The 15,298-nt window shown below is 40.6% G+C and overlaps 1 protein-coding gene across 50 annotated transcripts in view; it reads right to left on the bottom strand.

Annotated features, from left to right (window-relative positions):
• The window catches only part of Acbd5 (acyl-CoA binding domain containing 5), a 41,936-nt gene extending 28,429 nt beyond the window's left edge, over positions 1-13,507 (bottom strand). For 19 of the 50 annotated variants that reach the window (XR_015640831.1, XR_015640832.1, XR_015640840.1 and 16 more), the window contains exons 1-6: positions 12,455-12,667; positions 12,137-12,305; positions 5,620-5,740; positions 2,953-3,025; positions 1,121-1,235; positions 853-885 (exon numbers count right to left, since the gene is read on the bottom strand). Coding sequence is in view for 37 of the 50 variants with exons in the window: in XM_087590834.1 (XP_087446960.1) it covers positions 853-885; positions 1,121-1,235; positions 2,953-3,025; positions 5,620-5,740; positions 12,137-12,305; positions 12,455-12,469 (526 nt within the window). In the remaining 13 variants the exon portion in view is untranslated. 50 annotated transcript variants of the gene reach the window in all.
• Positions 13,508-15,298: the final 1,791 nt, after the last annotated feature.

Genomic DNA, 15,298 nt, shown 5'->3' with positions numbered 1-15,298 from the left:
ACAGTGAGATGGCTCAGTGGGAAAAGGCACCAAGCCCAAGGGCCTGAGTCTGACCCCAGGGCTCACTAGGAAGAAATGGATGACCAAGTCCCACAGTTTGCCCTCTGAACTCTGACCTTGGCATAGCAGCATGAGTGCACTAAATACATTTTCTAATTTAATTAAGAACACAAAAAACTATGAATTCTAGGAATACAAAAGTGAATCAGTTGGCAAATTTTAATAAGGTTAAAACATACAGTTTATTATTTTAGAATCTCAATACAAAATGTTTGCTTTGGTTATCAATTTCCAGATGATAAATTTATGTTTTATGTACATGTGCAGAATTACTTTTCCCTGTAAACTTCGTTGTTTTTTTACTAGTAGTTTTAGTTATTTAATTTTATTTTATGTTTGGGTTTTGCCTGCAGGTATGTCTGTGCACCAGTTGCATGCCTGGTACCCTCAGAGGTCAAAGAGAGCACAAGATTTTGTAGAACTAGAGTTAGAGACAGTTGTGAGCCACTATGTCTGTTATAGGAAGTGAAGAGCAGCCAGTGCTCTAAACCACTCGGCCAGCTGTCTCTTCAACCCTGCTACTTAGCTTTACTTTTATGTTGGAGGGTATGTGAGTAGGAGGGCATTTCATGTCAGAGGGGAGCAGAGGGGATAGCCACAGAGACAAGATGGCACCCAGTGATACCTTAAAGCCAGAGTAATAGGCAGATGTAAGATGCCTAACATAGGTGCTGGGAATCATTACTTGGTCCTCTGCAAAATAGGACGTGCTCTTAACCACCAGCCACCATTCCAGCCCCAGTGTCCTGCAAATTTTAAGCAAAAGTTTTACATGGATTTCATTATTCCTACCTTCTAAGTATTTGGAGATTTTCTCCAATCGGACTGGCATGTGGAAGTAAAAGAGAAAATTAGACATATAGGCGTTAGTGTATGCAAAATCTATCAGCTGCTAAGTTGGGGGGTGGGAGGGGAGTAAACCAGCACTGCACGCGATTAAACACGCCTCTAATCCCAGAGTACAGGGTAGTGAGGCAGGAAGTCAGTGAGTTAGAGGTCAGGCTGGCCCAACCTTGTTAGTGAGATAGTGTGTCTTAAAAAGAAACAAAGATCATACAACCTGAGGTCAAGTCAGAACTCTTGCTGTTCTTTTTGTCTTCTACAATCTCATAAAATGGACCTATAACATGTAGCAACTCTTCTACTTTCTCAGTCATGGGCATAGTTTCAATAATCTGTAAGTAAAAGAAAGGAATACTGTAAAATCAACTATTAAATTGATCTGTAGTAGATCTCGATAAATCTACATTTTTCCAGGTTGTCAATAATTTCCAGATTTGAAATTATCCCAAAGGGAATATATTATATATATAAAATGTATATAAACTATATCTTTTTTCAAGCAAACTAAAGATGTATACACTAAAAATCTAAAAGTCTTCTTGGGGCTGGAGAGATGGCTCACCTGTTAAACAGAACTTGATATTCTTAAAGGGGACTCAGGTTCAGTCCCCAGCACCCGTGGTCGCTTACAAGCATCTGTGGCTCCACTCGTACACTCTTAGGGCTGCTACATGCATGTACTCCACATACACTCAGGCACACAAAACACACACATAAAGAAAACGCTTTTTATTTTAAAAGTATTCTCGTTTGAAGACTATTTTAACAGTGTGAGAATCTTTAAGTTGTACATTAAAAGCAGGGATGTCATGGCACTAGAACAAAATCCTTTCATATCTGCTGTTTGATACTAAAAAAGTTTCTAAGAGAGCATAAAGCAGGAATTAATGAACACTTTGACACCTTCAAGACTATGGGACAATTTAGAATCATCCATTTATTTGGTTTTGGGTTTGGGGTTTGTTGGTTTTTTGGGGGGATGAGGGGTGCACGGATCTCATGGTGTTGCCCTGACTATCCAGGAACTCCCTATGTAGGCCAGGCTGGTCTTGAACTCATTGAGATGCTCCTGCCTAAGAGTCCAGGGTGCTAGAATTATAAGGGCAAGTAATTGTAATTACTTGCTCCCTTTCTCATGGTACACTGTGGCTAAACCACTATATTATACTAAATAAATGGAAAAATGAAAAAAACATTACTGTCAGTTCAACTTTATACTGAATTATATAAATGTATCCTGAAAACTGTACATCACTGAGGTTAAGAAAGGTCAGCAAGCCAGCTCACTGCATAAAGGTGCTTGCTGCCAAGGCAGACAAGCTGATGTGGACACTCAGTACCCAAGCTTCTGTCCAGATGAGGAGAGAGCCAGTTCCTACGAGTGTCTGTCTCCTGCATGTCTCTCACGCAAATAACTTACGTATAACTTCTTAGAAATGATTATTGAACTGCAATGCCTTTTAATTATCTCTGCTTTTGAAAGGCTCCTTTGTGTTTATGCTGCTGATACTGCTAACAGCAGAATTAAACTCTGCCCTCTGTGCCAAAGTGCATGAATAAAAGTGAAAATGTAACTAAGGGCACAACCAAGAGGAGCATGAGCAAGACTAAAAACAAATCTGAATTTTGCAAGTACACGTTGTTGAAAGCCTCTGCGGCTGGGGAGACTAATTCCCTTATTATAGATTTCCTTTATGCTCAAAAGCAATTTCTTTAAGATCGTCAGACAGGGCTGGGCATGTAGTTCAGGTTAACAGAGTTTTCCACAGCATGCATGAAGTCATGGCCTCTACCTGTGATACCACATGCAACGGGGCTGTGTGGTGCCCACAGGGTCGTCTTCTGTCACTTTTCAAGGTTGAGACTGCTTAAATGACATAAGACCTTGTCTCAAAAAAGAAAATTTTAATCAGAAGTGCCGTACAGAAGCTTAACAGCACACAGTTGACTTGACTGGCATGGTTTTAACCCCAAGTACTATCACACACAAAAAAGTAAATCAAGCTCCTTTGAGTATTTTAATTCTATGCTATAAATTATTTCCCCTACCTTTTTCATTTCTTCAACATATGCAATCATGGCTTCTTCTTTAGTCATATCACCCAGGGAACTCCAAGCATCCCTAGAAAGGAAAATAAAAAAATAATAACAAAAGATACTTGATTTTTGACCTAGGCATCATAGTTCATACCTGAAGCCATTAAAGAATGAAGTTATGCTAAGTGCAGAAAATAAGTCCAAGTGGAGAAAAATCCTATGGAGTGAATTAAACAGCTCTCAGAAAGACAAACAGCAGGCTTTCTCTCGTTTACAGACCTGAAGCTTGAACAGAAGCTCATGTCTGTGCCGATGCCAGCAAAGGTACATGAAATGAGAAACGAGAGAACTAATGAAAGGGGGACGGAGCAGAATATGGGAGGAATGTGCTCAAAGTACATCAGTACATGAATGCAAATGGCCATATGTAACCTTTTATAGGAATTTTTGAAAATATTAAAAAGAAATAGAATTTTAGGGATGGCAACATGGCTAAGCAGTTAACAGCACTGACTGCTGTTCCAGAGGTCCTGAGTTCAATTCCCAGCAACTACAACTCACAACCATCTGTAATGGAATCTGATGTTCTCTTCTGCTATGTTTGAAGACAGCAACAGTGCACTCATATATGTAAAATAAATAAATAGTCAAAAAAATTTTAAATTAAGCATTAACCCATCAACATATATGTAGAGCACAGAAGACTATAAACTATTCATAAATATTTCCTAAGGACCCTCTCAAAAGGTTTAAGGGTTTTATTAAATGCATTTGCATGTGTGTATATCCACAGGAGTTTCAATGTACTACTTGTGTGCAGGAATTCACAGAAGTCAGAAGAGGTTGTTGGACTCCTGGAACAGGAGTTACAGGCAGTTGTGAGCTACCATACGTGTGCTGGGAGCTAAGCTTAGGTCCTGTGTGTAACTTAACCACTAAGGCATATCTCCAGCCCATATATATATATATATATATATATATATATATATATATATATATATATATATATATATAGTATGTGTGTGTGTACATATGTGAGCCTGAGTGTATGTATATCACTTACATGCAATTACCCTCACAGGCCAGAAAAGGGCATTAAATTCCCAGTAACTGGAGTCCCGGGCAGTTTGTAAGACATCTAGTGTGGACGCTAGGAACCAAACCCAAGACCTCTGCAAGAGTAGCAAGTGCTCTTAACCACTGAAACATCTCTCCAGCCTCAAAAAAAGGTTTTATGTCATTATAAAGAATAGTAATACTTTAGAAGATTATAAGAACTCTGAAAGTCAGGTTGTAAACAAACAAACATTTTGGTTAAAATCCCCACAATTTAGAGCGCTTGTCTAGCAAGTGTAAGGCCCTGGGTTCGGTCCCCAGCTCCAAAAAAAAGAAAAGAAAAAAAAAATCCCCACGATTAATTAATTAATATGCCACCAATTTATATACTAGAACAAAAGATAGAACAGGACCAGGGACCTAGTTCCAGTGGTTAAACTACTTGGCTAGCATGCGCAAGGCCCTGGGTTCAATCCCAAGCATGGAATAAATTAGCAATTGTAGTTCATGCTTATAATCTTGCCTATAACACCAAATCTTCAAAGGCAGAGAGGGCAAGCAGAAGTTCAAGGCCACCTTCAGCTACATGTGAGTGTTAACATGAGACTGCCTCAAAAACACACAAATCCTGTCTACATGTGAGTGTTAAAATGAGGCTGCCTCAAAAATACACAAATCCCGTCTACATGTGAGTGTTAAAATGAGACTGTCTCAAAAAAACACAAATCGTGTCTTAATACATTTTTCTTGGAAGCAATTAACTCTGCCAAAGGTCAAATCTAGGGAAAGAAATGATTAAATCTAGGCAAAGAATGATTAGTTTAATTGTTTGAAAATATCATGTGCTAATCAGCATACTCTATTGATAAAGTATAATCTAAAATTTACCTTTGTCTGATATTTATAAATCCACAGTAGTATTTACACATATCAAGCTGTTCACAAGTATTAGTCCACTCAGAAAATAGAAGAACATCTAGATATTTAATGACTCTTTTAGCTACAACATTACCAACCAATATTCTTCTCAAGGGTCAGAAGTCACCTTAGACCAAAGTTAATGTGGCAGTCCCTGAGTCATACCTTGTTACACATTACCTTAAAGTCTCAAAGCAAACAATTCACTTGACAAACAAAAGACACTATTTTCTTTGGCAGCTCAAAGAGATAAGAAGGTGTTGGTTTGGGTTTTTTGGTTTTGTTTTGTTTTGTTTTGTTTTTGTTTTGTTTTTTGACCTTAAACTCACTATGTAGCCAAAGCTGGCCTTGAATCCTTCTGCCTCTGCCTCAGACTGCTAGAATTACTGAGTTGTGCTCCTGACTGCAAACTTGTTCATTTAACATGAGAGTAAAGGAAGGAACCGCTAGAAAAGAAAAGGAAAACTAAGTACAAACATTTTCCTACTTTTCTATTTTCTATCTATAAAGTACCTACTATGACATGTTACTGTTTTCCTACCTTCCCCAAGATTTTGCTAATTATGTAAAAGTATATTAAGGACACTTTACAAATAAAATTGTAAGAAATACCTAGGACACTTTATGTACAAAGCATATAAGTAACAGCTACATAATTAGCTCATTTAAATGAAAAGTCTTGCTTAGCTCTGTACATGAACTCACCATTTATATCTTCCAATAGGATCCCAGAACCCGGGCCTTGAGAGTTTACAGGGTCCTTCAGTTGCCTGCTTGTAGAAGCTGTAGAACCTGAGCATCATTTCATTCGTTGGCTGGAATGATCCTGTGGGAAGCACACATTAAACACAGATCACTCGGGACGCCCATTCATAACATAAAGCCCGGTACTAGCTCAGCCACACACACTAGGTGGTCTTCTGGTTTGGTTTTAGTCAGATACAATAGAACACTGTAGCTCAGGCAGCCTGAGCCTGCTGTGCAACCCAAACTGGCTCAGATTCATAGCACTGTTCCTGCATCAGCTTCCTGAGTGCGGAGTTAAAGCAGGAACCCCTACACCTGGGCTAAAAGCTCCTTTGATTTCAAAAAGTTCTGGATTTTAAAAGTTCAAACTTTTAAGAACAGTATCAGTTCAGTAACAAAAAAATCAGCAACCATTTTAAAGATGTAACTGAAATAACCAGCAAGTGTTACATTAAAAATATATATATATGAAGAAATATTTTCAAAGAAATTAATGGTGGTCAGAGAGTGGTGCAACCCTTTAATCCCAGCAATCTGGAGGCAGAGGTACATGGATCTGAGTTCCAGAACAGCCAGAGAAACTTTGTCTCCCCTGCCCCACCCCACCCCACACCCCGCAAAAAAAAAGAAAAAAGAAAAAAGGAAAAGAAAGAAAAAGAAAAAAAGAAATGTGTCCAAACTAACTAGCTCTCCCAAAGTTCTTTATCTGGTGAAAACTTGAAATTTGGCCAAGACATTGATGTTTAATAGCCAACATAACCATGTAGCTTCTCCACTTGGGCCACTCAGATTCCCACGGGATCTTTACTTTCCATAATAACTTAGTATGCCTTTTAATATATTTGTTTTTTACGTTTCTAATATCCTATCTTTTGGGTTTTGTTTATTTGTGTGTTCTGATTTTTGAGACAGGGTTTCTCTCTGTAGCCCTGGCATCTTAGAATTCGATTTGTTAGACCATACAGGCGTCAAACTCAGAGATCTACCTGCTTGTGCCTCCCAAGCACTGGGATTAAAGGTGGGCACCATCACCACTCAGCTAACATTTCTATATTTAAAACTCTCAAATTATATAAGCAAGTACTGTAAGTTACAATATTCAATAAAAGCCATAAATTTAAATATTTTAAATAATTACTATACCTATTGAAAGACTAATTGTTCATTACAGTTCTAAAAACTAATATTGCAGAAAACTATAAATAAAGGCATAAATTTCATGACCAGCTATTAAATGGAGGAAGGAAGAAAGCATCTTTAAAAGACTATAAACAGGGGTTGGGGATTTGGCTCAGTGGCAGAGCGCTTGCCTAGGAAGCGCAAGGCCCTGGGTTCGGTCCCTAGCTCCGAAAAAAAGAACCAAAAAAAAAAAAAAAAAGACTATAAACAGGGGTTGGGGATTTAGCTCAGCGGTAGAGCGCTTGCCTAGCAAGCGCAAGGCCCTGGGTTCGGTCCCCAGCTCCGGAAAAAAAAAAAAAAAAAAGACTATAAACAGAGGCAGGAGAGATGGCTCAGTAGTTAAAGAGCACTGGCTGTTCTGAAAAGACCCTAGGTTAATTCCCAACACCCACGTGACAACCCACAACCATCTATAACTCTATCTCCATGGTATCTGATACCCTCCTCCAGTTGCCATGGGCACTAGACACATAAAAGGACATAAAAAAGCAGGCAGAACATTCACACACTAAAAAAAAAAAAAACACCATATACAAACCATATACAATTACAGCTAAATAAGTGTGTGTGCATGTGTAAATAATACAGTGTGACAAGTGAGATTACCTATCTGTAATCTCAGCACATAGGAAACAAAAGCAACCAGGTACATGGCCTTCTTGGGGTGATCAGTAGGCTCACATCATATGCTCCGGCTAGCACAGTCTACTGAGCAACACTATCTCCCACAAAGTACAATACAATATGCATTAAAATGCTAAGAAGCAATATTCCTCCACAGTAGGCAGGTATGGAGATTATTCCTTCATTCTTCATATTTCACTTTTTCTGTTTAAAACTTGGCTTTGTTTTTTTGTAATTATGTGTAAGTGTATGTGGTGGTTTGAATAGGAATGGCTCCACAGATCCGTGTGTTTGAATACTTGGCCTATAGGGGTGGAATTACTAGGGGGTGTGACCTTGATGGAGTAGATGTAGCCTGTTGGAGGAAGTGTGTCACTGTGGAGGCAGGCTCTGAGGTATTATATGGTCAAGCCATGCCAGTGTGGCACTCAGTGGCTTCTGCTGTGTGTGGATGAACATGAAGAACTCTCAGCTCCTTGTATTGGACCACGTCTCCCTGCATGCCACCATGATGAAAATGGACAAAACCTCTGAAACTGCCAAGACAGCTCCAAATAAATGTCCTTTATAAGAGTTGCCTTGGTCACGGTGTCTCTTCACAGCAGTAAAACTAAAACGCTGTGTATCTGCATGGGTATCTGCTTGTGAGTTCAGATGCCTGCTGAAGGCCAGAGGCATAGCATCCCCTGACTAGAGTCCTAGGAATCTGTGAGCTGCCTGATGTGAGTGCTAGGCACTGAACCCAGGTCCTCTGGAAGAGCAGCAACCACTCTTAACTGCTGAGCCATCTCTTCATCCCAATGCTTACTGCTTTTCAAAAGCCAAACTTGCTATAAAAACAATGCCTATGGGGTTGGGGATTTGGCTCAGTGGTAGAACGCTTGCCTAGCAACCGCAAGGCCCTGGGTTCAGTCCTCAGCTCCGAAAAAAAAGAAAAAAAAAAAAAACCAATGCCTATAAAGATAGTTTCGGGTGGTGGGGCAGAAAAAAAAAAGATAGTTTCAAGATTATATATCAAGCATTACATGCAGCAATCAAAAGCTAATATTTTTTTAAACTAGAAATTACAACATAGCCAAATTGAAAACTAGTAGATCAGGTTTGGCCAAAAGTGTTTAATTAATTCCAAAATTACCATAATAACTACCTATATAATATATCAACATTTAGGATGTTTTCTTAGATACAGTATTCCAACAAGATAGTTATTCTTTATACAGCAAAGAATAAAAATAGGAAAACCACAGCTAGAATGAGTTAATAGCACAAATCTAAATTTAAAAATTCAAAAACTGTAAAAGGGTTGGTAGGTGAGACAGTTCAGCACATCTAAGGCACTTGTAACCAAGATACCGTGGAAAGAGAAAATTAACTCCTATAGGTTGTCCTCTAACCTCCACCATTGATATACAGATACACGCAGTAAATGTAATAAAAAAAAAACCTAATTAAACAGCTGCTTCTTGGGGCTGGAGAAATGGCTAAGCGGTTAAGAGCTCCGACTGCTCTTCCAGAGGTCCTGAGTTCAATTCCCAGCAACCACATGGTGGCTCACAACCATCTGTAATGAGATCTGGTGTGTCTGAAGACAGCTACAGTGTACTCATATACCTTAAATAAATAAATAAATAAATAAATAAATAAATAAATAAATCTTAAAAAAAAACAAAAACAGCTTCATCTCATATTTCCAGTAGGCTAACAAAATTTAGTTTATTGGCTTAAGTAAATGGTACATGTTACAGTGTTCATAAACAAAAACTGAGAATATATATTAAATATACTACATGTAAGACAGCATCTTCTGTCCTAAAGATGTTCCTAAGGCATATGCAATAGATGTGTTTAAATTTACAAGTCTAATAACTAAGATTCTATCAAACCTTACATGATTAATTAACTTGGATTTGTTTGTGATTTTACTTTATTTGTGCACCTGTGTGTATCCATGTGCACGTCAGTACTGGTGGAGGCCAGAAGGTGGGATGGGTAGTAGCAAACAAAGGTGGGCCTCTAAAATAGCAGCAGGAACTCCTAACAAAGAAGTATCTCTGTTGCCCCTCATTACTTTAGACATAAATAAAAGTTAGGCAACAAATAACAAAAGCTTTAAGATCTCACTGCAAAATAATTCAAAGTCAACCAAACAATTTAAAATAACTCTGGAAATAAAGCACAATGTTACAGCACTTGGTTAGTATGTTGAGGGCCCAATGTTCAATCCCCAGTACTGTCAATAAATAAAGAAATACAAATAAACAAGCAATTGAATAAAGTATTATATGCCATGCATGGTAGAACATATCTATAATACTAGTACTTCAGAGGCAGGATCAAGAGAATCTCCCAAATTTGAAGCCAGTTTAACCTACATAGCAAGTTTTCGTCTCAAAAACAAAAAACCTACAGTGTACCAAATGTTGTTCAAATATATCAGTTAGCTTTAGAACAGTGCATTAAATGTTATCTAACACAAGTGCCTTTTTGTCCTTTTCCTGGGAATGTGGGGGTTGTCTCTATCATTGATGGTTTTGTCCCTGCTAAATACCTACTCTGGCATCCAGCCACACCTGCCCTCTACCCTTTCCTCTTTGAAGATTAAATTCAAGGTCCCAGGCAACCTCTGTAGCTGAGCAATAGCACACCACATCTGTTACAAGTCCATTTAGCAAGTTTATCTTAATTTCTCAATACTTAAAAAAAAAAACTGGATCTTGCTTTGTAGCCAAAACTGGCTAGCCTGCAATCCATTATATATAGGTTTCCTAATGAGCAGAAGGTAAAATAATGAAGTAGGAAGAATAGGAAGATTGTGTCTAGTTTATCAATTTTCAAAGACCTATAAAATGTAAGGCTTAGAAAGTGAACATGCTTACAAAAAACTCTGAAATCATACTTTCCTATATTCTTTTTTTTTAAGATTTATTTATTTATTATATATAGTACACTATAGCTGTCTTCAGACACACCAGAAGAGGTGGCTCAGGGTTAAGAGCACTAGCCACTCTTCCAAAGGACCTGGATTCAAATCCCAGTGCCCACATGGCAGTTCACAATTGTAACTGTAACTCCAGTTCCAGGGGATCTGGCATCCTAACACAGACATATATGGAAGTGGAACACCAATGTAAATAAAATTTAAAACAATTTTTTAAAATAAATGTCTATTACTTCCTTTTTGGGGTTTGAGACAGGTTCTCATTATCTAGATCAGACTGGCCTTGAACTCATAGAGGTCCAACTGTCTTTGCCTCTGGAGTGCTGAGATTAAAGGCATGCTTCCTCACACTGGTCTCACTATTTCGTCCTTCATTTAGCTTATTTGGACTTACCCTTTTGTCTTCCATGTTCTCCTCCAATACAAAGTGAAACACAGAAAACACCATTGAACCTCGAGCTTCTACTTAGTGGGCATGTGCTCCACTACCAAACTATGGCTCCAGCTCTCTCAATCCTTCAAAGAAGCTGGGATCACAGCCTGTGCCACTGTCTTTGAAGGGCAGCTCTCTCGATCCCTCAAAGAGGCTGGGATCACAGCCTGTGCCACTGTCTTTGAAGGGCAGCTCTCTCGATCCTTCAAAGAAGCTGGGATCACAGCCTGTGCCACTGTCTTTGAAGGGCAGCTCTCTCGATCCCTCAAAGAAGCTGGGATCACAGCCTGTGCCACTGTCTTTGAAGGGCAGCTCTCTCGATCCCTCAAAGAAGCTGGGATCACAGCCTGTGCCACTGTTTTTGAAGGGCAGCTCTCTCGATCCCTCAAAGAGGCTGGGATCACAGCCTGTGCCACTGTCTTTGAAGGGCAGCTCTCTCGATCCCTCAAAGAAGCTGGGATCACAGCCTGTGCCACTGTTTTTGAAGGGGTGCAGGAACTAAATCAGAGCTTTGTACAGGGTAGCACATGCCTACAAGCTTCCAAACTATGCCTGAAAATATTTTACTGAAATGAATAATGCTGACTATTCAGTACTTAGCCAAATGATCATACATGAAATGTGGAAAGACATTAAATACTATAGTGATATAGAAATGTTATGTTTGACTTGGCCTTACAAATCTATCGCACACAATAAAAATGCTTAAGGTCACTAAGCATTTTAATCTAACTTATTATGAAAAGTAAATCACAATGCAAATGGATATAGATTTTCAAAGTAAAAATCTCCCTTCCCAAGCTTCTCTACTTAGAACATTGAAAGAAAAAATTTAGTGATAGAAAAATTCATTAACACTGGTCAGATAAAATTACAAAAAGTTTTACAAGTTGTTACCAGGATACATACAAAGAAAACTGTACTTGATACATCGTAGTCAAAATAATCATTTTACAAGTGAACATAGTTGTTCTGTCCTTTTGCTTCATATCAAAAGTTTCTGAAGGTTTGGATTATACTTTTGAGTTAGGTAGCACCAGACATCCCTCCCCGGTTTTTGTTTTTGTTTTTTTACTTACCCAAATCCAGCCATTGAGTGATAAGACTTGTTCTCAAGAATATAAACTATTTAAGACCTTGATAATATGTCGACTTTGGCCTCAAAAATCAGCGGGTAGTTAATTAATATTCAATATCATTCTTTCAGTTACATTTCTTTTAATGACAGAACGGGAGGGGCGCTAAATAAGGTACACTAGAACCAGCTGAAAGGTTTTTTACTGAAAGCCTACTGCACGTACCATTTTTCGGCAAACTTTGGATCACCTTCACGGCCGCCTCAAACCTGGTTTCATACACTGATCGTGTGTCCGCCATCTCCAGCTGCCAGCGCCGGCCCCGGTCCCAAGGTCTGTCCACGGGAATCACACAGCAGCAGCAGATCCAGCTTTCCCAAGAGCCTGCATAAAACTGAACACCCGCGGATTAATGACAGGAGCATAGCTGATTAATTCCCTTCGGCCTGCCCAATCAAGGCCACACCGACCGAGGTGGCCGGGTTCCTTCCTCCTTCGTGGGGCGTGTCTAAGAGTAAATCCCAGACAACAAAAACAACTCACCGAGAGGAAGAGCATCTCTAGCAGCAGGCCTTGGAGGTTGCGCCGCCGGTAATAGCGGACCCTTTCTCCCACCCGGAAGATGCTGGTCGACCAGCCACACCCCCCATTCCTGAGAAGTCCTGCAGTCGGTGGGCACCCTCCCCACAGCCCCGCCCCAGAGTCACCGGAGGACCCACTAGCCTCCACCGCTGCCGCCGCCGTGCAGCAAACCCCACCCACCCGCTCCGCCGCGATGACGTGAACCGGCTGCGCGTTCTCAGAGGGGGAAAGAGGCAGCGAGGCTCTGCGGCTGGGATCGGTCTGCGGAGAACCCAGTGCTTGTTTGTGTTCGGGCTGAGGATAGCTAGGCTGATGACGCGCTAGGATTCTATGCCAGGTCCCAAAGGTGCCCCCTGGATACCGCTAGTGTTTAAAGAAAAAAAAAAAAAAAAAACACAAGAGTAGGTGGTCCTCAACGCCTGGAAGGGACTGAGTCATAAAAAGTTAGCTTGAAAACTTCCTTTTTGACACTTAATCTCTATGACCTAGGATAAATCACTTGGCCTCTCCTGTAGATTTACACCACAGTAAAGGGTAGAAAGGGGGATTAAAGGCAAGGATGGAAGGGCTTAGCCTTGGCCCCCAAGTCTGGGACAGCTTTCACTGTCCGGCGCCAAGGGCGGCAGCGGAGCGAGCAAAGGTGAGCAGTGCCACCCGCTACTCAACTCCTCCACCACCCACTCTTTACGCCCAGGAGTCAGGCACAATCCACCTCCAGCCTCACCGGAGGCTAGGGATGGTAAAGGTCGGTGCGGAGCGTACTAGGCATTGAGAAAATTCGCAACAGGCTTGGAGTGCGGTGGCCCGGAAATCTCAAGGACGCCTCGTTGGGAGTGTCATTTTTGTCGGTTTAGGATGGGTTGGGAAGATTACTCGTACATATCTAGTTGCGAACTATAAGTCACTCTTCCCTCGGAGCCGCGACGTCGGCATTTACCTTGTTATAGCCAAATGACGGGCAAGGCCTGTCCGGTTTTGTCTCGACGCTTGCCCCTCACCTTGCCCCGCGGGCTTATGGGAACTGTAGTCCCCCGGCGCTTCCGGACACCTTCCTCTGTAAGCTAGCGTCATTCCCTCCTGTTCCGGTTCGGTTTGGCCTAGTAGCCCACCCTCCCTGTGTGTGGCGGAAGTCCCTTTCTTCCGGGTTGCGTTTGGGAGAAATATCTGAAGTGCTTAAGCTTCGAGCAAAAAGGAATCTCCCTCGTTCCTCTGACATGCATGTACCCTGAGAGCAGGTTCACCTGGGTGTTGTGGACAGTGTCGCCTGAACTGTTCTTTCAGAGTTCCTGCGGCCTGTACTCAAAAGTACCCCAGAAAAAAGATTCAGGACTCCCTGATAATCAAAATGACAAACCGCACTGGAGAATAAGCGCAGTCAATCAAGAGAGAACCTCTCCCAAGTGCCTCACCACCTTCCTATGTGTAATACTTTTCAAACGTACGATGTATTTCAAAAGGACTGTAAGGCGTTTATAAATGAGGAAATGGTAGTTGACTTGCCCAAGGTCCTAAAATTTAATTTAGCAAGCGAAGTGTCAGTCAAATCATAAAACCGGCTGGTAATGAGACTTGTCCTAATCGTGTAAAAGGAAGACATAAGTTTTCTGACTTTTCTCAACATGAGAACGCTGGTGTGTTTACCATTGCCTCGCCTGCTCCTTTCTTGAACGTGGTGCTTCTCAGTGAGTCCCAGTATACTTAGTTATGCATAGTCATGAAAAAGTTTTGGGGGTTGATTTTTTTTTTGGGGGGGGTGATTTTTAATCCTTGATTTTGACAACTGTTAATCAGACTTATGTAATAAACTACCCTACTGGTTCTGTAGATCTTTAGGTACTAATGACAGTATGTTTTCCCAATGACTCCACTGAATTTTATTGTATGGTTTATGAATTTCCGGTTGTGGAATCCCATGAGGATAAAGGAGAATGAGGCTAGTCGAGTAAAAATATTTTTAAAGTAGTTTTTTTGCCAAGAACTGGAAGCAAGCTAAGTATAAACCGATAAATGGATTTTTTTTAAATGTGGTATGAATACATGGAAGACTAGTGAGCCTTAAGAAAAATGAAATCTTGCTGTTCCTTATGTTAATTACATTTATTTGGATATGTATAGAGGGATAGAGGGGGTGCATGGCAAATGCTCAGGTCAGACGACAATGTACAGAATTAGTTCTCTCTTTCCACCATGGGAGTTCTAGAGATTGAATTCAGGTGGTCTGTCAGGCTTGGCAACAAATGCTTTTAGCCACTAAGCACTTAGGTGGTCACAGATCCTGTTATTCCTGACAGTATGACTGGCACTGGTGATTATGCTAAGCAAATTAGTCAAGCCCATGAAGGCAAGTGTTGCATGATCTCATGTATGGAATATAAAAAATGTTGATCTCAGAGGTTGGAAGTAGTTTATGGGCAAACCACGCTAACGGGACAAGATCCGGTCCAGTCTCAAAAACTAAACAAGGTTGACATAATTTTATGTCAACTTGGAATAAGCTAAAATCAATCATTTGTGAGGAGGGAACCCTGAGAGGATGCTTCCATGAGATCAGATTCTTAGCAAGCCTGTAGAGCATTTTTTTTATTAAGTGATTGGTGTGGGAGGGCCCAGCCCATTGTGAGTGGTGCTATCCCTGAGCCAGTGATCCGGGATTCTATAAGAAAGCAGGTTGTGCAAGCCAGCAAGCAGCATTCCTTCATGGCCTTCACATTAGGTCCTGCCTCAGGTTCCTGCCATCTGAGTTCCTGTCCTGACTTTCATTGATGGTGAGCAGTGGTGTGGAAGAGTCAGCCAAATAAACCCTTT

The sequence above is a fragment of the Rattus norvegicus genome, chromosome 17 (genome assembly GCF_021556685.1).
Source record: "Rattus norvegicus strain SHRSP/BbbUtx chromosome 17, alternate assembly SHRSP_T2T, whole genome shotgun sequence".
Lineage (NCBI taxonomy): Eukaryota > Metazoa > Chordata > Mammalia > Rodentia > Muridae > Rattus > Rattus norvegicus.
Note: the sequence above shows the minus strand (reverse complement) of the source record. Positions and strands in the feature narration are given on the sequence as shown.